The sequence below is a fragment of the Seriola dumerili genome, unplaced genomic scaffold (genome assembly GCF_002260705.1).
Source record: "Seriola dumerili isolate Sdu_G_001 unplaced genomic scaffold, Sdu_1.0 BDQW01000822.1, whole genome shotgun sequence".
Lineage (NCBI taxonomy): Eukaryota > Metazoa > Chordata > Actinopteri > Carangiformes > Carangidae > Seriola > Seriola dumerili.
Window position 1 is genome coordinate 2088503 of NW_019175077.1, and position 23088 is coordinate 2111590.

At 39.4% G+C, this 23088-nt stretch overlaps 1 protein-coding gene across 1 annotated transcript in view; it reads right to left on the reverse strand.

Moving 5' to 3' along the window:
- The window catches only part of LOC111237263 (catenin delta-2-like), a 250031-nt gene that overhangs the window by 180562 nt on the left and 46381 nt on the right, over nucleotides 1-23088 (reverse strand). Inside the window, exon 2 of the mRNA XM_022766288.1 lies at nucleotides 10770-10882. Within this exon, the coding sequence (XP_022622009.1) occupies nucleotides 10770-10882 (113 nt within the window). The remainder of the gene's footprint in view (nucleotides 1-10769; nucleotides 10883-23088) is intronic.

Sequence of the window (23088 nt, forward strand, 5' to 3'; positions counted from 1 at the left end):
ACTCTGGCATGGTTTCGTTGGTTCTTATCTATTCTCCCCACTATCTGGTGTTGAGGGAAGATAAGCATGCATTTGCATGTTTAATGAACCAAACACCCCCGATTCCCCTCAGTATGAGGACACACACACACGGGTGCACAGATATACAAATGCACGCGTGCGGACACACACAAACACACACATACACACACACTACTGCTGCTATTGGCCCTGCAGGCCTTCATCTCTTTGCAACTGACATGGAGTCACCAGCTGCTGACTCCTACAGGAATAAACATGGCCTATCTATCTGCCTTCACATCAACAGCTGGAATGACACAGAGTGGACATTATTGGGCCTAATCAAATCATTTCAAAACAAAAAGGAAATGATATGACATATTGGCAAGAAACAACTAAATCCCAAATAAAGTTGGAGGTTTATTTGATCCATGAGAGAGCACTTAATGACTGAATACCTGATGACCAACGCTCACAAAAAGCTGACAAAATCCTTGACAGGGTAGATACAAGATGTAATGGCTCTCTGCCATTACAACTAAATAGACATCCCATTATCTCTATGCAAAATACATTAATCTGTTATTCATATTTTGACAAAATAAAAAAATACACCCTCGGGTCCAGAATCTCACACATTGTAAACAAAATCCCATATCTATGTGCATTACATCATTGTCTTTCAAAAAAATTATTTAGCAGAAGTCTTAAATCGTGAATACCTTTTCTGTGATTATTTGCTTTTGCTTAAACTGTTTAACTGTTATACAGTATAACCCGTCTTGTATTTTAAAAGCTTTGGCGATATACTGTAATCTAGTGTTTGCAAAACATGCATGGAAAGCTTGTTGCAGTTGGAAAACAAGACAATTAGGAAGAGACACAGGAGCAAGTAAGATTCAAAATCCTGTATTGAAAACCAAAAGCACATTTTTTTCACTTTCCTGTCACACTCATTCTGTGTTCTTCTGTTAAACATATTGCCACCCTCGGATAAATGTGACAGCTGTCTGCAAGATATGATTTGTCCAAAACAAAAAAACTGTTGTTGACAAAAAATAGGTCTATTTAAATATTAGCAAAATAAGACAGATTCTTCCTTCATGATGGGTGAGATGAGAGAGAAATTAAAAGAAAAAAACAGCAGGCACTGTCTTCATCATAAGGAAGACCTCAAAAATTGGCAACATGCATCAAAATGACAAACTTTAAAGTGCAAAGATTAGCATTAGCACTCCATTTGGTTTCATGTTGAAGCAGATTGTTTCTCTGCGGAGTGACAGAGCTTTCACTGTTCTGGCCATCGTTCAAGAAATCAGCCATCGACTGGACAAGCAGGATTTAAGCTCCTAGTATACACTAGCTGTACCGTAATGTCCCTGAGCAACAATCAATCGCTAACTGCCTGACTTCTGACTGCACTGCTCAGTATACTGAGATACAAGTGCATTCTTCAATTAGCAGCCTTAATAAAATATCAGTTTTATAAGCTTATTAACCTGGCTGCTAGCAATACTATCAAGTCATTGTAGGGTAACACAAAGCAAAAGGCATTCCTCCATATACAGTGAAATGTGTAATGTGAGAAAAAAATGCACTCGCTGAAAAGCCAAGAAGTAATTTAAGAGCAAAGAGAGACAGATAGGGAGGGTAGATGAAACAACACAGAGAGAGGCAGACAGTAGGAACGAGAGCGGTATGAGAGATGTTGCCACCTGCCACCATTTTTCTCGTCTCCTCTTGGAAATGCATCATCAGTCATTAGGGGGGAGCATGACTCGTGGTATCATCACTCACACACATACACTCACATACACACTCACCCAAACACAAGGTGTATTTTAAGGTGTAATGCAGCGTCCTATAATTTGAGTTCCCTCTATGCAGCATTTTGCTGAGCTTATAAAACCGCCTGCGGCTAATGGTGTGATGGATCCCTCTATTATCACTCAACGCAGGAGACAAGAGTGGGGTGTAGTGAGATAAAGGAATGTAATTGGACAGTATTTTAGCCGTGGCAAAAACAGGAAGGTGATCAGGAACAGAAAGAGAGCATGTAAAAAGCTGTAAAATGATATCTGCATGATGAAGTAAAAAAGCTCTCCAAGTGTGATGGACCTGTCCTCTAAATTAAATCAAACAAACATAACTGTGTATCTAAAGCTATTTCAGATTCATATGATGTAACATATTTTTATTTGCAGCAGAGCTCTGTGAAACTTGGTCCACCACTTTGGTCCAGACTAAAATATCTCAACTGTTAAGCTTCTTTCATGAAAGGTCCGCTATAAGAATTATTGGATAGATTTCTATGAAATTTGGTCCAGCTGTTCATGTTCCTCACAGGATTAATCGTAACAAATATAGCACTATCTTCAGGTCAAGTGTGCCTTAGCACAGCATCACAGAGCCGCTGGCATGGACTGCAGACTATTGGTTCTCTTGTCAAAACACTGATGTCAAATGGGCTTTGAAGATGAGATAAGAAGATCAGGAAAGAGAGAAAAGTTACAGAGAAAGGAGAAAATTGGATGAAACTGACAACAGACAAAAGTTGATGAAGAGGAGAGAAAAGAAGAGAATAGAAGAAAAGAGAACAGAACAGAAGAGAGAAGGGTTGGACAAAACGTGATTCATTGACAGACAACTAGGGAACTTTCACAAAATGTTTCTGGCACTCCCCATGAGCCAGGGGTCTATTAGTTGCTGTGATCAACTCTAATGTGTGTGAAGACTAAGCCTATACCAGTGGTGTGAATGCCTGATCCTCGGGGTAGGACAACTTTATAGTCTAGTAAGTGTGTTTGCCCCTGAGAAGAGTCTCGGACACAGGCTGAAGAAATGTGTGGCTATGTGTGTGGGTGTGTTCTCACAAACAGCACAAAGAGTGGAGCTGGTCCCTGCTGGTGTGGAACTAAATGTCACAGCTTGATTAGAATAAATAGTCTTATATAGGCTCTGGGACTGGGCACCAACATACAGCAGGGCAAGCATTTGTGTGTGGTGACTTACTGCTCTTGTCCACCCTCCCCCCATTCTCCTCACTCGCTCTGTCTCTCTCTCTCTCTCTCTCTCTCTCTCTCCGTCTCTCCCTCCTGCTCTCTCTTGGATACTCAAGCTTTACCTTTCTCTGACCTACCCAAGGGGTTTTTGGGCAGATGTGTAAGTCCGAACAACACAATCAGAAAGCTGTTACTGCCTCAGGGCACGAACTTTACACCTCACTCACCCCCCCTCTTGCTCTCCTTCACACTGTTTCACATATATATACAGCGGAGCATGCAAACAACTCAATAAAAGCAATTCAAATATTGTGTGCACATGTGTTTATCTATACGTGTGCTGCAAAGGTTTATTGATCAGGGATCTGAGTTCCTGAGAGCTCATTTCTTTCTTTGTTATTGTATCCGTGTCACTCTCACAATAAACATAACATGCATTTGCCCATATAAAACACCTTGTTGTCACTCTGTCTCCTCTCTCTGCCTTGTGATTCTTAGTTACACACATAAACTATCAACAATAGCAGGAAAAAAATCAGTGACACCTGAAGTAGGGATCTGTCTGTTTACAAAATAGACATAATCCACTTGCTTCAACTCATGAACATCATTAATACATGACAGCAGGATACATAAATGATAAGGCCAAACTAAATATCTGGTCACTACAGAACACAGACTGTGCTTGATATCCAATACTGGACATACTGTGCTGCAAGTGAAGTGACTACATGGAGAGTCAATTCAGTTTATTAGCACAGTGATAAAACAGTAAAATAATATCTGTAAAACATAAGGATGAAAACTGGAGAGCATAGAGAGAAAGATGTGTAAAGCAAGAGAATGACAAATGTGAGAGGAAAACAAATGAGAACAAGCAAAAGACAAAGAGCAAGAGAACAGGAAAGAAAATGAAAGATAATAAATCAATGAACCTATTCTGTGGCTGCCACAGGGTAATGAAAGCTATTTATTAGCCATCTCCCTCTTTCTCTGTCTCTTTCCATCTCTCCCTCTGCCCCACCCCCCCCCACCCCCCCCACCCCCCACACACACCCACACACACACACACACACACTCTTTACTTTCCCATACCCCCAGAAGTGATACATCTCTCTCCACTAAATGCTAATAATTCCATTATGAACAACAAAACACCCACTTAGAGGTCACATTTGTTTCACTCAACTTCCCATGTCATCTGCATACCAACTGAGGGGATGCCCACCTTGGCTTGGATTCCTCTTATCTGATGTGACCTTTCTACTTTAAAATAATTGGCAAATTATAATAGACTTCGATGTGCTGTGCTATGACCTTTTTAATTGATAACATGACACAACTATACTCTGTCTCTCTCTTAATGTGCATTATTTGTTCTAAAGTATAACTGATTGCTGTAATATCCACAATCGTATCATAATGCATATATACTTGATAAAATGTGCCACATGACATCAAGCTGGTACTATGTTTGCTTGTAGCCAATGGAATATGACAACAGCATAATTAAATTTAGCCAGTAAAACCATGAGCTTATGTGGCATCTCATATATGGCCTTGATAATCTTCTGCCCCAAGTAACAATTAGCTCAGTGGCTAGCTATTTATTTTCCAAACAGTTTAATGCACTAATAATGTGTCTCCGAATACCCAACAAGGTTACTGCAAGGCAGACGAAGGCCGGGGGAACTAATGATCTGAATCTGCCCAGAAACTGTATTTTATCTGTCTTTTAACTGAGTGAGCTACAAAAACACTGGTAAGACTCAAGTTCTGGGGTGCCCCGCTAACTCACCTGGTAGAGCACATACAATTAAGACTCAGTCCTTACTGCAGCATCCAAGTCAGCCCAGACCCTTTGCTGCATGTCATTCTCTTTTATTCCCCCCTGACTTTCCTGTCTCTCTCTCTTTCACTGTTGCTGTAATAATAAAGGCAAACTCGCCCCAAAAAATAACTAAAAGTTCTGCAACAGTGGATAAATTGTGCAATAGTGTGTGCATTGAGAGTTGCACCTTAGTTTTATTAATGATTTATTTCACAGTTGTTAACAATTCTAACTCCTACTGTGGAAACCCATAAGTGGAGAGTGAAACACATATATTAATCATGTAAATTCTGTCTTCACAGCGAAAGTTATAATTGTTGACAAGTATTGTGTTGGGACTCAATCATTCAAGAGACCAAATGTTTCTTTGCTCCACTGGACAAAGGAACTCACACTCCACAGTTCCTCACCGTTCACACCTGGGGACGACCCTTCCCCCCACGGACCTTACTGGCCAGCCAGTGTGGGTCAGCGTGTGACATGTGACCCCCAAGGGTGTCACCAAACAAAACCAGATCTCTGGCCCTCTTCTCGCTCTCTTCTCCCTCGGCTTGCTCTGGAGAGCAGCTCCAGCCCTCTCCTCTTGGTTCTTCAAAAGGGCAAGAAGGCCCCAGCCCAGGTCAGCTCTGCTACCTGAGAAACCAGCTCTCGCGCCGGCCTGCTACCAGCAGCCTGAAAACGCTCTTCTCCTCAATAGCAGTGACCCGCTTCGGATTAACTGTGAGTGAACCAAATCCTCGTCAGAATCAGCAGCTACGACACAAGGCCAGCTGGTTTTCCAAGCAACAGGAGCAGAGTTAGCATGGAACAGCTAACTCTGTGAGGAGAACAAAGGAGATAACTGCAAAGCAACACAGCCAGACAGGACTTTACTCCACTAGGAAATCTCCTAACTCACTGGACTTTACACCAACACTGGAAAGGACCTCTTTGCTTGTTTCCAGGACTGGGTAACGTTAACTGACTGGGCCTAACCTTTCACAGCATAGCACAGCACAGCATAACTAAGCAACAGAAGTCTTAACTTTGTTAATGTACCTGTTGATTGATGTCTTGTTGTTGTAATGTATTGCTTGAATATGTGGTCAGTATACAGTTAATCAGGTCTAGTATGTTCACACACATAGCAGTACGTCTCAGTTCTAGAACCTGCATGAAGCTAAACCACCCCCTCTAACCTGGTACCTTTTAGATTACATGAGCTAGGCTAACAAAGAAACTCACCACCTTCCCTCTCACACACCCCTGGTGGTCCAGCGGCCATTTTGAGTAGTTCTTTGTTTACCGCCATCTTGTGTAGTCTTCTTTGTTCAGGTCATGTGGTCACAGTGACCACTTTTGAATCGGCCATCTGCCTTTGTTTGTGTCCCACAAACACACACACACATAACACACCCTGTATATACTAATCAGACATTTGTTTTTACTCTGTCATTGTAAATAAATGCCTTTAAGTATAACTACTGGTGTGTTTAATGTTGCACAAGCGTGAATATTGCCAACCTCTACTTGGTAGAATTCCAATCCTTCAACTTTAACTTACTGTTGATTTGGTAGTTTGGTTATAGTTAGTAAGCTAATGGTTAATCAGAGTTCCAGATTAATGGTAAAAATTGAGACTAAAACCAATATTGGCTATTTTGCCTATTAGTTTAGGCTGGTGCCCTGTGAACTTTAATTAATTTTAAAGTTAATTATTTAATATTAATATTTTTAATATTATATTTTCTTAATTTATGATAGCCAATAAATTATAAACAACCGAAATCCAACATATTGGTGGTCCAGCTCATGAGGTAGAGCTCAGACCAACATTGCAAATGATAAACACTTAAAATAAAAATAAAAATCTTATAGCTGAATACATCTACATTATATTATGTTATAACCCATTTGTTACCAGTTCAACTGCTTTCTGACCCTAAAAATTGAACATCTGGAACTTTAAGTATAACAATAATTGCCACTGTTGACATTAAAGCTTGTTTAAAATTTTACCTTTGCTTCTATGCAATTTAAAATCTACTCAACAACTTGTTATCTCCATATGTTCACTTCTCCCAGTCTTGACGGACTCTTAATCCATCTACAGCATACTACATCACAGGTAAATGACACGTCACAATGAATTATTGTATTGAAATCACTTCCTCTACATACTCAGCTCGTGCTGAAATTATCTTCACTTGCAAGAAACACAGTGTCATATCCTATTCTCATCTTCATGTGATTTCGGGTTCTATTACTCACGTTGTTTTGGCATCTTTGTAATGGCGAAAATAGATTAAACAAATTGAAATCCATCAACCATAAATTCAGTGGTATAGCCCTTTAGAGGAGCACTGAAAGCTTGAGCTGCACAGCCAGTCACGCAGAAAAGACAGCAGGAGCAAACGTTTCCCACTGGCTGCCACTTACCACTAATGTTAGAAAAATGATAAATTGACCTCGGCATGGCGTTTGGAGTATACGTCTTTGCATGTGGGTGAGTGTGTGTGTGTGTGTGTATGTGTGTGTGTGTTTCCTTTCTTGTAAAGTGTTGTGTCGCATGCCAATATTTCACAGCGTGAACAGATGTTAGTCAGTAATGCCCTGGGTTTCTGCACCACAGTCAGGCATTTTTTAGGGTCCTCAGCTCTGAGGAGGAGTCCATGGAGATGCCTGAATTGCTTTATCTAGCGGAACTCAACTAAGGACATGCAGGCTCGCAGCGGCTGCCAAGAACACACACAGACAGGCAAACACAAACACAGCATTCACTCCAAGCATGTGCAATACAAACCCACAAACAGAGGGGGCACAAAGTTGCACACATTTGGAGTAATAACACACAGACAAAAATGGAAAAATTCAGGGTACCAGGTAGCATGTGTGCTTAAGTTCACTCTCACACTGACAGGCTTCTAACATAGTAATGGACCCACTGCTGACTTAACATGGTGGCTGCAGCTTTACACCCACAGGAAACTGTGTCTGTGAGAATATAGATTGGCATGAAAGGAGGAATATAGAGAATATAGAGAATATAGATATAGAATATAGAATATAGATAAGCATAACTTTAGAAGGATAATGTAAGAGTATGTTTTTCATGAAATGACAAAAATGCTACATAGAATATATAAGACTCCTATTATTTTTCTATTTGACTCTCTTTTTTTCCCTCCAATCCAGCTATGTCATGTGCTTTCCTTCATTTCTACCCTGTGCTCTATTATAACACCTTTTCAATCAAAGCCAGCCACTACACTCTATATTTAGCTGCTGCCTGTCACTGACACCCTGATGAAGGAGAGGAAAATGAGTGGTGATGCTGGAGACCATGGGAAAGGTTAGTGCTGTCTCTTTGAATAGCATCAGACTCTCTCTGATCATTCACAGTTATATTGCAGACTGTAACATCTATACTTAGGCTTGGATCAAAAAAAAAGAAAAGAAAAGAAGCACAAGGTAGAATCTACATAAAAGATTATGTCAATCAAAATGGTTAAAATAAAAATAAGAAGGTATACTCAGAGGTGAGTTGTCACGTGTGTGTACGCATTAGCACGAAAAGAAAGACACATGCACATCACACATTTCAGTTGACATGCATTGACAAATCGGAGCACACACAAGGATGGATGTGGACTCGGTGCCATATAGTGAGCTGTCAGCAGACAAACGCTTAGCTAAGCCAATCCTCTCTATCTGATGTGATAATCATAAGATGATGCAACTGTGAGACAGTAGACTTGACAGCAGACACACTATTGCTGGCACAGATACATGCACAAGCAGATATTCTCACTAAAGTGTTGCAGGAAATAGCAAATGGAGAATTCTGATGAACTTTCCAGTAAAGTAAATATACACAAATATATATTTGAAAGTTACAGGCTATATGTTGGGTTCAAGTGGGAGCTCAAGTTCGTCTGAGAGTGAAAACTAGCTGAAAAAAATAGACAATCAATCTAGACGGATGACTCTTGGTTCTTTGCTTTCTTACCTGTCTCATACAAAAATATTGACTTGCTTGTCCAAAATCATCTTAGATTAAGTGCTTGGTTTTCTAGAGCTAACAAACCCAACTAAGAACAAATTTATCTTAAGCTACATGTATTAACTTAAAACACAGTGGGTGATAAGAATTAAACAGTCTTATTGGTATTTAAGCCATTTTTAAATAGCCTGTCTAGGTATCTGAAATAGCAGACACCATCATAAATGGAAACTCTCAATAGGGCACTTAAAAAATCAAATAATTACATATGGCTCACTATGGCAAGTATGATTAAGGTGACAATAGGAAACATTTAATGTATGGGTCTCATGTATTTTTCTGCAAAACTATAAGTAAGTGAAAGATAAAAGACAGTTAATTTATTCAGATATTCTGTGTTATTTGTTAGCATATCTGTGTCTCGTAGTGGAATTTGCCCAAGGATTATTAACAACAAAAACATACCACAGTTAATGCAGCTGCCCGAGGGAGTTAGAGGGATGCTGGTACGACTCCAAATATACTATGCAACGCGCTGTAGAAACATTGACGCACCATCACGAACACACAATCTATATCATCACAGACACCACCTGGACACACATCCACAGCGAGCGACATAAACTACACACACACACACACACACACACACACACACACAAAATTTACAGAGTAAATACTTTCGGCCAACTTTTAACCAAATTTTACTTTCACTCTGGATTTTTATTCAAAGGAGGCAAAGTATTTAGTCTATATATATATATATAGACTAAACTGGTATAAGCTGTTTACATGCGCAAAACATAACCAGGATACTCCAAAAAGTGTATAAGTGTGCATGTAAATGCACACTTTGAAAGAAAATGTGAGGGAACAGTCATTTAGTAACAGGACAGGGGAAGTTATTAAGTTCAAGGTTTGAGGTGTTAGCATAAAATTTAAAATTTGCATGCTAGTCACAGACGTCTCTCCTTCATCTTTACTCCCTGTTTCTGTTAAGGGCTCTCTTTCCCTCATCTGAAAATAGTTTTACCTGCAGAAAGGTCAGATTTAATAATTGGGGAACATATTGAAGTATTTTGAAGGGTTTCAGGGCTGTGGCTAATATGCTAATTAATGCTGTAATATGAGAAAAGGGGTCCAGGAAGTGTGATATGGCTTGACCTAGGTTTCTCTTGCAAAGCAAAGTCTCTATGAGGACATTTTGTGACCATGTACAGTATATGTGTGGGTGGAGGCGTGCATTGTCACACTCTTACAAATGCCGCCAATGGTTGTGTCACTGTATTTGTGATATCAAGCCCTCAACGAATGTCATGGCGTGTGTGTATCAGTGCAGCATGAGAAAGTGTGCACATTTGTGTATTTGTGAAGTGTGTCATCATACTCATAATGTTGTTGTGTCATGCATCTCTCTGTATAGTATGTGTGTTAAACCATGTAGCACCATCAATGTGTGTAGTTTTTTTGTGTGTGTGTGTGTGTGTGTGTGTGTGTGTGTGTGTGTGTGTGTGTGTGTGTGTGTGTGTGTGTGTGTGTGTGTGTGTGTGTGTGTGTGTGTGTGTGTGTGTGTGTGTGTGTGTGTGTGTGTGTGTGTGTGTGTTTGTGTGTGTGCATTTATCTGGGTGTGTGTTTTTGTCTGCAACCTCAGTGTTGTCCCAATCCATCCTGCTGATAAATGCACTCCACAGCAGGGGGAACATTGTTCTTTTCCACTAACATCACTCCACAGATCTGAAGAGAAAACACCCTGGGTGTGTATGCCATAGTGTTTGTGTTCGTACGTGCGTGTGTAGGGTGAAAGTGTATAATGGTGCAGTGAGTGTTAGTGTCATGAAGGACACAGAACCTCTTCCATCATGCTCTAAGTTTACAAAAATAGAGAGAGAGAGAGAGAGAAAGAGAGAGAGAGAGAGAGAGAGAAAGAGAAAGAGAAATAGGGTTTGCATGTTACCTGATGCTGCTCATGCTGCCTGCCTCTGATCCCAGTTTGCATCTCTCCAGCTGGGTGGCAACAATCTGACGCTCAGCCTCAAGTTCCCTGGTCAGGCGTTCAAACTGAAGCTCCTGACAAGATAAAGTAAAACAAAGTGCGTCTGAGACAGAGGGAGAGAGGGAGAAAGAGAAAGAGCTGGTGTTCTGCTGGGAGGCTCCTATGAAAGTTTGGAACTGATGTTAAGGTGTGTAACTTTACTTCAGAGATATTGAAGATCAAACAACTATGACTAACTGACTGGTCATTAGTGCGGGAATGATGGGGGTATTAAAAATCTTAAAACCATAATATCCTTTTTAAATGTATGACATTAACCTTTTAAAACCACCAAACAGTATTGGGACAGTATTTCAATGTGAACAACAAATTGCTCTGGGACTGAAGCCAGCTTGTTGTGAAGGAAGTGAAGCATTGTCAGCTGCAGGTCAGGGAAACAGCTTAGGGCTGAAAGACAGCTGTGTGACAGTTAAAATAAAGTGTCATCATTAACATAGATGTGATTGACAGGAAAGAAAGGCGTGAGACAGAGTGAGACTGGTTGAAAGCATTAAAGACCTAAAATCCCATCCGCTGTGTTGGTGCAGGAGTCTGTGTGGAGGACTTGAAGCACTCCTCCTGAAACTGGGTTACAAACTGTCTAACAAAGATGTTTTTGAAAAACAAAGATATTTGTGAAATTCCTTCCTGAAATATATTCTTGATTCCCAAATGAGCTGATTTGTTCAAAAATGACATGTTCCCATTTTAAGACCATTTCCAATGGAAATCAAGTTTTTAACCTAGTTAACATGTCTTCATGGTGTTTTTTAATATAATAGAAGACATATCATGAGTGATATAAGCAGTCAACGCCATTAGTCCGTATTTCCACCTTGAATTGCAGTGAACCAATGACAGTGTCATAAAAACAGCTTCATACATCACATACCTCAAGAACCAATCCTGTCAACTTTGCGGGGATGGGAGATGGCAAAATAAACCCGAAACCTTGTCAGTAAAGAGAGCAAGAGTTTGGCAAACTAACAAACAACATAAACAAATAACCACACTTACCATTGTAATGTGTCTTCTAGTCATCAATTTTGGTGCACAACAAACTCCTCACTCCTCAAAATAATCCTGAGTCTGGGCCTGACCATGGCTGAACCATGAGGCTCTCCGATGTTTCCTCCACTAACCATCTTGATACTTTCTGCTCTTTCACGTGTCAACCTAGCACAACCAGCAGGGGTGGGCAGAGAATAAGGCCTGATCCAGGAATTGTCACTGATTAAGTTTTCATAGATCTGCTTCCATAGCAGAGGTTTTTACATAGTTAAAACATGTCTGGAGAGCAGGGTAGGAATTTCACAGTGGCCTCGACTGCCATGGCCATTGTTGCCCCTGCCTCTGGCTGTGATGCCTTGAAAACAATTGTACACCCTACGGCCAACATGGCCTATGTGCCCATGCTACTGTCAAAGTCTAGAGGTTGCTTTAAGTGTCACTGGAGCATTCTTTGCAGCTTGGATTGGTTGTGCTCATATACTACACTGATTTCTAACTAACTAGTTAACTCTCTGCTCCAGTCGCCAGCATCACTGCTCTCTTTCTCCCCGTCTCTCTCTCTGGCTCTCTCTCATGCGTTCTCTTTCTCTCTCACACACTAGGCACACAACCGTGTACTGAGCTATTCCTGAAAGGAGCTGTACTTCTCCTTTAACAATATTTTGTCTCAGACTTCTCAAACTTACAGCAGATCTCACATAGAGATGATAAAAACTTAACCTATACATAGATTTAACAGAAATTTGAGACCACTGTGTGGTACAGCGGAGATCATGACACAGAGGGCTCCAAGAAAGGCTTAAATGCTGAAATTACTCTGCAATGCAAGTTGTATAATTGTACTATTAACACTGAAATTTTGGACAGAGAGGTGTCTTTTCAGAGTTGTAAAATCCAGTCTTATGGTGTTATAAACTGCTGTACAGTCATGCGATAAGCACTAAAACTCATGAACATATTATTATTCAAATTGGACTTGGAATACCCCAATGTAGACCCTTGTACTTGTACTAAATAATAAATTCTTTGCTGCTACCAGTCTACACACAGCCTTTTGTGCATGGCTGGAGTCTGGCAAGTTAAACCCATGCCAACACAGTGAGTGTTGGCATGGGTTTAACTGTGAGTCACTTGCTTTAAGGCTGCATAAATGGTAATTCTGGGGGAGGTGTGAGTGTGTGCCTGTCACTCTCACTACCCCTGAATGCACTCCTCTGAACCCATCCCTATTTGTGTGTGTGTGTGTGTGTGTGTGTGTGTTGATGCATTAGCTATTTAAGTGGCTTACTGACAGTTACATATCAGTCATCTCACTATGAGCCAGACAGATGAGATTTCAAACCAGAAATCACGGTGTGTAAGTATGTGCATGAATGTGTGCATGTTACCACATGGAAGCAGATCAATAGTGCACTGAATTCCACCCCACTGAAGATTTTGTGCAGCGTGTGTACAACTGAGTGCATGTGTATGCCAGACCGAGAAAGCGTGTGCAAGCGAGATGTACAGAGTGTATGCTGGTTTGATTGGTTTTCTCAAAGCCATTTGAAGCTCTGAATGAGTTGATCCCCAGTCTATCTCAAGTCTCCAACCTCAATCCCCTCTCCTCCCCAAACACTACAGAGCACAATGCAATGCATCTCCCCTTATTCACACATGCCTACAGCTACCATTTACACATAACTATGCACACTCTTTCCATCTCGTCCTGTCTCTCTCTGATATACACATTTATGTCCTTGCTTTCTCCCTCTTTCCTCTTCATATCCCTCTCTCTGTCTCTCTCTCTCTCTCTCCCTCTCACACACACACTCACACACACATACACACAAACACACATTCACTTGAACGCCAACACATACATATGTAGTACTAGTAGAATTGATCTCACTGTTGGAAATTCCTTTATCTGTGATGCATTACTATATGCCGCATGGTATGCTGATATGCTGTAAGTTAACATAGAAATTGTTGTCATTACAGACATGATTCCACATTTTTCTTTCTCTTTCAATGTTCTCTTCATTCACTCAAACTTTTTCCTGCATTCATTGATCTGCCTTCTGTCAGTAACCCCTTTTCCCGACTTTCCGCTCACTATGTGCAACAAGATAAATCTCATAAATGTGAACAACAAACTAGCTGGTTCAGCCACCCCTATGATTTGAAAGTGAGGTGACGGTGGGAAATTTGAACAGGGTCTTTTAAACCCTCTCGACCCATAATTTTAAATTACAGCTTTGTTTTACAGCAAGGTGCCTCATTTCAAAGCCCAGCTCAGTTCCCACTGCAGACTGCTTTGTCACCTTGTTTGCCACAGCTGCAACTGTTTTAAATCCTCAAGGTGTGAAAATGCAAATTCCTGCACCCATTAGGCTAATTGATGATGTATAATGCCTCAACAGTAAAGACTATTAAATGCCTTCTAAGGTAAAAATGATAAATGTCTGACTGCCAAAACAGATGTTAGGCCAGGTCTATTTTGAGGTAAAATTTGTTAATCATGCATAAGCCTTTGTCACACCCTTTTTTTCATTCAATCTCTATGCCTAAGGAAGTGCCATGTTGTTGCTATGTAACAATAATTGATGCCTCTGAAAATGAACTGCTACTGACAAAGACACAAATTGTCACAAATTGGCTGAGGGTTAGTACCAGCATTCACCACACACGTGAGTTCGACTAACTTGTCCAATTACATGCCGCTGTTCATTTTGATTAGCTGAAACTAAAAGACAGTAGAAGAGCGTATTTGAAGCTATCAAAACTAATTTAGTTAAGTCAGGTCAGTTTTTATTTATATAGTGCCAAATCACAACAGAAGTTATCTCAAGGCACTTTTCACATAGAGCAAGTCTAGACCATATTCTTTATAATATTGATTACAGACACCTAACAAATCCCACCATGAAGAAACACTTGGTGACAGTGGAAAAGAAAAACTTTGAGGCAGTGAATTGGAGATCACACCTCTTTCTTTGTATATTATTATAACTATCAATGTACACTACTGTACTGTGAACAGCACAAAGCTGACAGAACAGTCAGCAACACTTAAAATGAAATTTGTAACAGTCATAATTACTATACTTAAGAGATAAAAAAAAAATATCAGGAACTTAACATCACAAAATCTCTGTAACGTTTTGGAGCACTTATTTTGTTGAATTATATTTTTAGAGAAACAAAACAGCACAAAAAATTCAAAGTGACACCAACATAAAACCTGCCAATGGATGCAAAGCAAATTACAATATACTGGCAATGTAAGGAAATATTTCCTCAACATTGTGAGTAAGATGAGTGTTTTCTGCAAAAGAATGAAAAAAAATAAATAAATCTAGAATGAAAAAAAGAAGCACATACAAGTAATTAAGCTTGGCATGCCAAAATGAACTGCACAACCAAGAAGTGTGAATTATGTGACAGATTAAAAGAGGCAAAAATAGAAAGGTGTATCTGTACCACACAGCTGCTAAAAACGTTAGCACTTGGGCAGCATCTTTAAGATTAGTCACAGAGAATTAAACTTGGTTGACAAGCATTATCTTTTTTTCCTGCAATACCTTTAAGGAAGATGCCCGAGCTGTCCTGTACAGCTAGGATCACCACGTAAACTTAACAATCTGATCTCTTCAACATTCAAATCAAAGGATAGGATTTGTCATAGCAGCTATTCTCACCATTCTGCATGTGTGTTTTAAGAAATCCCCACCTGTTCTGGTGATTCCTACAGTTGTAAGCTAATAACACATAAATTGTCTTGTATACAGTAATATATTTTACCTTGATACATGCATGGACCACAGTCCAGTAGATCCAAAAACTGATGAGTTGTGAGTCTCGGCTGGTGCTCTTTGTGCTTCCTCTGTGTGTTTCTATAAAAATGCACGAGGTGTAGGATTCCACTATGATGTGTATGTGCTGTGGTGCGTGTGTGTCACCAGCTCCTTCTCAGGAAGGAATAGGAGACAGAAAGCAGCAGTCGCATTCAGCCACAAAGGTCTCTATGGCAACTGCAGAACTCCATCCACCCCTCAGCATTATAAATTAGGTCCTGACTCCTCCCACACACAGTCCCTGCCCTTTCACATACCTGCACCACTCTCACAGAGGTGACTGTATGTATTTTGAGTCTCTTCTGCAAAAAGAAAAGGGTGGGGGCTGGGGGCTGGTCACAGGTGCTTGTAGAATGAAAAGTTTTTAAAGTCTAAATATAGTGTAGTCAGTGTGGAATGCTGACACTGATTCATGACAGAAAATAACACTACCAACAGTTTGATCATTCAGTAACATATGGTGAGCACCAGTTTTTGAAACATTTTATTTTTTAATTATTTTCCAATACTTTGGTTTGACAGTGTTTTGCAGTGCTCTGTGGGTGTCAAAGTCAACATCAGATAGAGATAACTTTCTACTAAAACCTGGTGGGAAGTGACCAGTCTCCTTCGTAGTGAGCAAAATGTACTTGACTCTCCTTCTTTTCAGTCTAACCACAGCATTAATTTCCCATTTTATTTTCAAGAATGTTTCAGTGGGCAATTAATGCTAATTAGACAGCTTTGTGTACTTTCAGCTCTTCTTTTCTGTGATACTTCCAACACAAAGCTGCAAATTTAAACTGGAGAAAAAATGGAGAAAATAATACAGTATAAACAATATAGTGCCAATTCCATGTGTACATACTGCATCAAGTGCTTTGTATATATGGACTTCTTGTACATGCAGACTTAGAGTAACTACAGATATTCACTTGCACTTGTGTATACATGTGTATATGTTCACATAAAATCCCTCTGCTTTGGTCCTTCAGCAAGGCATGCAACCTTGCTCCAGATGCCGAATACAGGGGTGATATCCAACCTCCCTGTGGAGGAGGGCAAGAGAAAAGAAAATTCTCCTACTGGAATCCAGAGAGCATCACATTATCCAGTAGCAATCCCATTGAGCCTGCTTCCTTTAGAATAAAAACATAACCACAATACAGAGAAGAAAAATGAAATCAAGACCAGGTAGATTCCAGGATTCAGTCTAAAGTGCTATCTGATTTTTGGTGTTTGTTTGTTTTGTTTTTACATATGAAATTCACATCTTGATAAATACAATCTATTTTCATTAAATTGTGTTTACTGGGACATAATGCAGGATATCATAGCCCTGGCCCATGTATCAGAGCTTTAAATAGGATAAGTAGCAGCCATAGCCACATTTTGTTTCACCACCGTTAGTATAAGAACTAACATCAGTGTAGGTCTTTTTCTGTTTAAGCTAAATGGTCCCGCTTATCACCATAAAGACAGTGTGTGCTGTCTGTGCGTGACTGTCCATGTGCTTCTAGAGATAAGGCCCGATCATTATAAAGTGGCCTATGGGCAGCTATTAACAGTGCTGTTTTTGGATGGAAGACAAAAGGCTATCAAATAGCGCTATGACCTTCTAGTTGAGAAGTAACTCTCTCTCGCTCTTTCATTCTTTCTCTCCCCTTCCTCAATCAGCTAAGAGGAATGAAAAAAAAACTGAGATGAGATAAGTGGAATGAAGGAGTGGGAAAGGGAAGTGTGAATGGGAGCTGGTAAAAAGGTCACTCTCCTCTCCTCCGTCACACCCATGCATATTAAATTTCCCCACACAGTAGCAATCACCTCCAGCTCTCCCTTTCTAAAATCACAGCTATGCTTCATGTAGTGAAGGTATGGTTCAAATTTAGCTGAGATTCATTTTTGCCCCTCATTCTTCCTCCTCTGCTTGTCTTGTCTGTCATTTCAATGAGTTTGAAAAGTCAACCACGAGTCAGGAGAGAATGAAAGGGAACAAGCACCGGAGGAAAGAAAAGAGAGACCCAAGGGAGAGAGCAGGAAAGAAAGACAGAGGAAACTTTGATGTCTCTGTTGATGAAGGTCACATGAGATGATGGCTGAGGGAGGGATACCTGATCTGCTGCCTCTGCATGTGCGTGTGTTTGCAAGAAAGAGAGAATAAGAAAAAGAGAAAGAAAAGAAAGAATGACTTTTGGCCTGAGCATGTTAATTACTTTTTTTTCAAACAATGTAAGTATTGTATGTCTGAGTCTGAACACTGGGGTTTACTGTTACCAAACATGGGGCATATTTTTGTACTTATCTTTCAGAGAAACAATACCACGTAGTAGACTTTTGAGAGAGGACAATTTTTTTGTGTGAAATCACTCAGATTACATTTTGCTTTTAGCGTAATTCCCATTCATTGCCACTTGGATCACATTTCCTTGTATTTATTTCTTTATTTCCAGTGGTTATGATAATACTGTACTGACCTAAATAATTGCTGAGATCTTTGAAAACAGCAAAACCATTAAAACAAAGTCAGACAGGGCAACAACCTTTACCTCTGTGTCTGCAGTAATTATGATGACAAAGTCCACATCAGAAGCAGGTTGGGGTGGATGTATGAGTCCACAAAGAACAGGATTTTGACATGGGAGACCGTTCTTTTTCCCAATTGAAACCAATGGCCAATGTTTCTTTTAACCATGAATGTTCCACAACCTTTAATGTATGTTTATCATTGTCACCATGTCAACAAAGATCCTCTAAACTTAAAGAAGTTGTTTCTTGCCTGAACCTAACCAAGGAGTATTTTGCCTAAACCTAACCAAGTAGGGGGCACTATTTCAGGAGACACACCAACAGTTTGTATCAGAGTGAAGGGTCAAAATGACAGGTTGGAGGTGTTGTTGCAACTACAGCAGGTAGACTATAGTATGTCAACCAAGACAACAGTCAAAATAAAGATGTATATTTACAGCAGACAGTTTGAGTAGTTTGTTGTTGTTTTCTCAAATAATATGAAGTTGTAATAAACAGAAGTTATCTGTCAAGATGATATCTGAGTTTAGATTATGTACATAGCTATGGTTAATATCAATTCTAGCAATATATGGAAAGTGTGTGCATCTGTGTGGAGGTGTGTACACAGGTGCTCTAGCCATCTGGCAATACTAGACAAAGAATTATTATACAGCTCAGTCTGGCTTCATTCTGCATTCTTTTCTTATTAACACCTATCTTTTTCAGTATGACAGGATTCATTATTGTTGTAGACTCAGGATACAAGTCCTTCTTATTACAGTGATGACTGGCACTTTCTGTATCAGCCTGTGTCTAACGAAATGTAATTTACATTAGCAGCGGTACCTGAGGGGTGTTCTCTAATGTGATTATGGGTACGACTTTAATGAAATGGACAGAACATCAGTATTGATAATAACAGTAAGCACTTCCCTTGAAGGATTTATGCCTCATAAACAAAAATTACACGCGCATGAAAAATACCTACGATGCTACAACTATTATTACTACCAATAATAATATTAATAATGATATAAATAATAATAATAATAACAACAAAAGCAACAACAACATAACACAAAAGGAGAAAACACGGAATAGTTAAAACTGCTCTACTGGGAAAACAAGCAATGAATCCAATGATGTCATTGACCTCACAGCAATAAATTCTACTAATCAATCAACAACTACGAGTCAAACACCCATTACGACACTGCCCTCACAGTCTCATTTATACTGTTTGGAGGACTCACAGATGCAGCAGAGAAATAACAAATAAAAACTTGAATTCTATGTCATAATAATGTCAGTAATGCCTCCTGTGAACTCAGTTCAAAGGAAACGTTTTCATGACTAAACATAACGATTGGTATTTCATTCGAAAATGACAACTAAAGCAACTAAAACTACATGGCAAATTAATTTAATCTGACATCAAAGTGGAATATCTGATAAAATATCATAATTTAAAGAAAAGTATAAGAATTCAATCACTAAGATCAACATTCAGTACATCAATGCTCTGTGAATAAATTCTCTTTTTTCAGGGACAGTGAAGACTTGTAACAGTAACTGTCACATTTTACATTTGAATCAATTTCAATGCACATGCTTTTCTCTTGGGATCATGTCCTTGATGACTTTTGTAAATTCAACAAACAGGATGTAAGAGAAACTACACTCCAAGACTAATTTGCCATCTTATTACTTACTTTATTTTAACAGTTGAGTTCATTTGGGAAGATAGATTAGATAGATAGATAGATAGATAGATAGATAGATAGATAGATAGATAGATAGATAGATAGATAGATAGATAGATAGATAGATAGATAGATAGATAGATAAGATATATTGCTACTTTATTTATCCCCTAGGGGAAATTCATGTGTCCATTAGCTCATTGATAATAAAAATAATAATAATAATAATAAATAATAATAATAATAATAATAATAATAATAATAATAATAATAATAATAATAAAATAATAAATAATAAACAATAATAATTAGATTAGTCCGCTTCCATTGGCTGAGGTGTGTATTAGCCTGATGGCAGTGGGAACAAAGGATCTCCTGAAGCTCTCTGCTCTGCAGCGCATTAAAATGAGATGTTTGCTGCACCTGTAGCTGCTTCTCTGTCCTGCCAGAATGTTGTGAAGAGGGTGGTTGGTATTGTCCAAGATGGCCTCTGAGCAAATGTCTCACAAAGACAGGGAATGGTGAGGCAAGACTGAATGATATTAAGACACAATCACTAAAGCTGCTTCATTTACAATAAGTTAACCTTATGGATAAAGTGACATATAGTACCCAAAAGGAGAGTAAAAATGGCAGCAATACAAAGAAATAAAGTGTTTTTCAACAGCACTGCTAAAATACATATTCACATTCTCCGTACAAATTTCAGAAGTAGTTTTGTTGTCAGAATAGGGTCTTTGTGTTTGAATTATTAATTTAATGTTAAGTGTCGTAAAATGATGATAAAAACTCTTCATTAGGCTACCACCTGACATGTTATGCTCTAGAGTATTTTTAGTTCCCCTCAAACATTCAGTGTGAGTCCTCAGAGTGATTCTGTGTTGTCTGATAAATATGAGCCCAGGATAAAATATCTTTGGTCCAGGCAAAGAGGAATTCAGAAATAACGCTTCAAAGACAGACAAATCAAAGACCCACACACTGAAAATAAGCTATGGATGAGGCTAGTTCTGGGTTTATGGTTTGTCACTAAATGAAGAACACTGGAAATATTTGCTTTACATTTATAAGTAAAATCTCCAAACCCTGGTCCTGGTATTGTACTCGTAAATCACTAGTGATGACCAGGAGCAACAGCTTTATGTGTTTGAATTTTGGGTTCTAATGCTCCTTTTAAAAAACACACAAACCTGAGACATATGACTGCCAACAGCCTTCCCATAACAGTTTTATATGCATTATAAATATTCAACACACAAACAGCAATACAGATCTTTCCCTCATTAAATTATTTAAGAGCTCAATGGGCAAAATGAAATCATCTCTCATTCTCCAATTTCACTCTCTTGCTCACTCTGTCACTGTCGCACTCTCTCCTTCTTGTTCTAGTATGTCTCCTTCTGTTTCATTGTGTGTGTGTGTGTGTGTGTGTGTGTGTGTGTGTACACAAGTGGTGTGTGTTTGTTAGTTTGGGCTCATGCGCTGCAAATAGAAAACCCGTGGCAGCCTGAAAATAGCTGGTTAAACGAGACGAGACTGTCCTCCTGTGAAAAATGAGCAGACAGGTTGTTTGTTCAGCAATTATCATGACCCATTGTTAGGTTTTGTTGTTCGGTAGGTGGCCGTAGTAATTATGGCAGGAGCAAAGGGAAAAGTGCGGTGACGTAGTATAAAGAGCGACAAAGTCCACGTTAGGAGGAGGTTGGGGTGGACGGATGGGCCAACAAAACACACGAATATGACACATCAGTGTTGGACTCCCATGTGAAGCCAGTAGTTTATATTGTTTCTATTGTCCATGGCCGTTCATTGTTATTATTGTAACCATGACAACAAAGATCATCTGATGTTGAGGAAGTACTTATTTTAACCCAAATCATGATCTTTTCCTAACCCTAACCAAGTAGTTTTAATGCCTAAACCTAACCAAGCCATTACTGTTATTATAGTAAACACGGCAATGTTTGGTACGCCGCTCTCGGTACAGTCGCGTGTTTTTTATGGTAACCTTGACAACCAAGGTCCAGCATGCATGCCGCCGTAAGGGTGCTATTTCAGGAGACACTCCTATTGGTCGTAAAAGAGGGTAGGAACAAACGACTGACATGCTCGGATGGATACATGCAGGCACACACAAAGACACAACACAGCTATATCTGTCCTAATTATGGCCACATATTAGCATAGCTTTGGTCTGTCAAAGTTACATAAGATCAGAACAAAAGGAAAGGGAATACTGAAAAAGAAAAGTCAAAGGCAAAGGATAGACAAAGAGCTTTCTTTATTTTCTTTTTATATAAATACCAAAAGTATACATTTTCATATACCTTATTTTGGTAAGTATATCCTTGTTTTAGCCATGTTCAAATTCCATGATTGTCAAACCAAGGCATGTTAAACGAGTTGCAGTGTTTGCATATGTCCCTGCTTGTGTTACACACACCAACACACAATTTGTGTAGTATATAATGTCAGATTTAATATAAGTTGGTTAGGGCTTTAATACATATGTGTCACATCCAGCTCCCGCTCCTAGGTCTTGTCTGTCTGTCTCTGGGATTACCTGCCGTGCCTCGCCTGAGTTAATTACCCAACCAGTTCCTCCTGTGCCCCTTTGTTCTCCTATGTATAAGTACTCTCCTCTCCTTGACTCTCTCACCAGATCATCTTCCGTGTGAGTGTTTCAGCCATTCCCCTTGTGTTTCTCTGTGAGTGTTTGACCTAGAGTTCTTTGATCAAGTTTCAGTTTTGTGACATGAAGTTTTGGACAACGGGTTGAATACCTCTGCCTGCTCTTAACAGTTTATACGGTTAGCTTTGCAAAACTGTCTCATTGGCAACGTTATTTTTTTTTATTTATTTTTTTTTATTCTTAGTTGACAGCACCTGTTGTTCACTTAGAAACGCTTTTTAAAAGTTCCAAGTGTCAAGGTCAAGACAGCTTAGAGGATAGAAAACTATGATTAAGCTCTGGCTTTTTGAAAGTCTGCTACTTTTCTTGTGCTGTTTTGAAAACTCACAAATGCAAATGGTCATTGTCAAAACTCAGGAGCAGAAGCATCCTTCTAATTTTTTCCATGAAAAGTCATGTGGGTGACAGCATTTATTTAGGGCTATTTTGCCAATCTCCTGAATGTCTCAGTGTGTTCACTGGTGCATGTTTGATTGAATGTGTGTGAATCTGTTGATGAAGGGCAACAT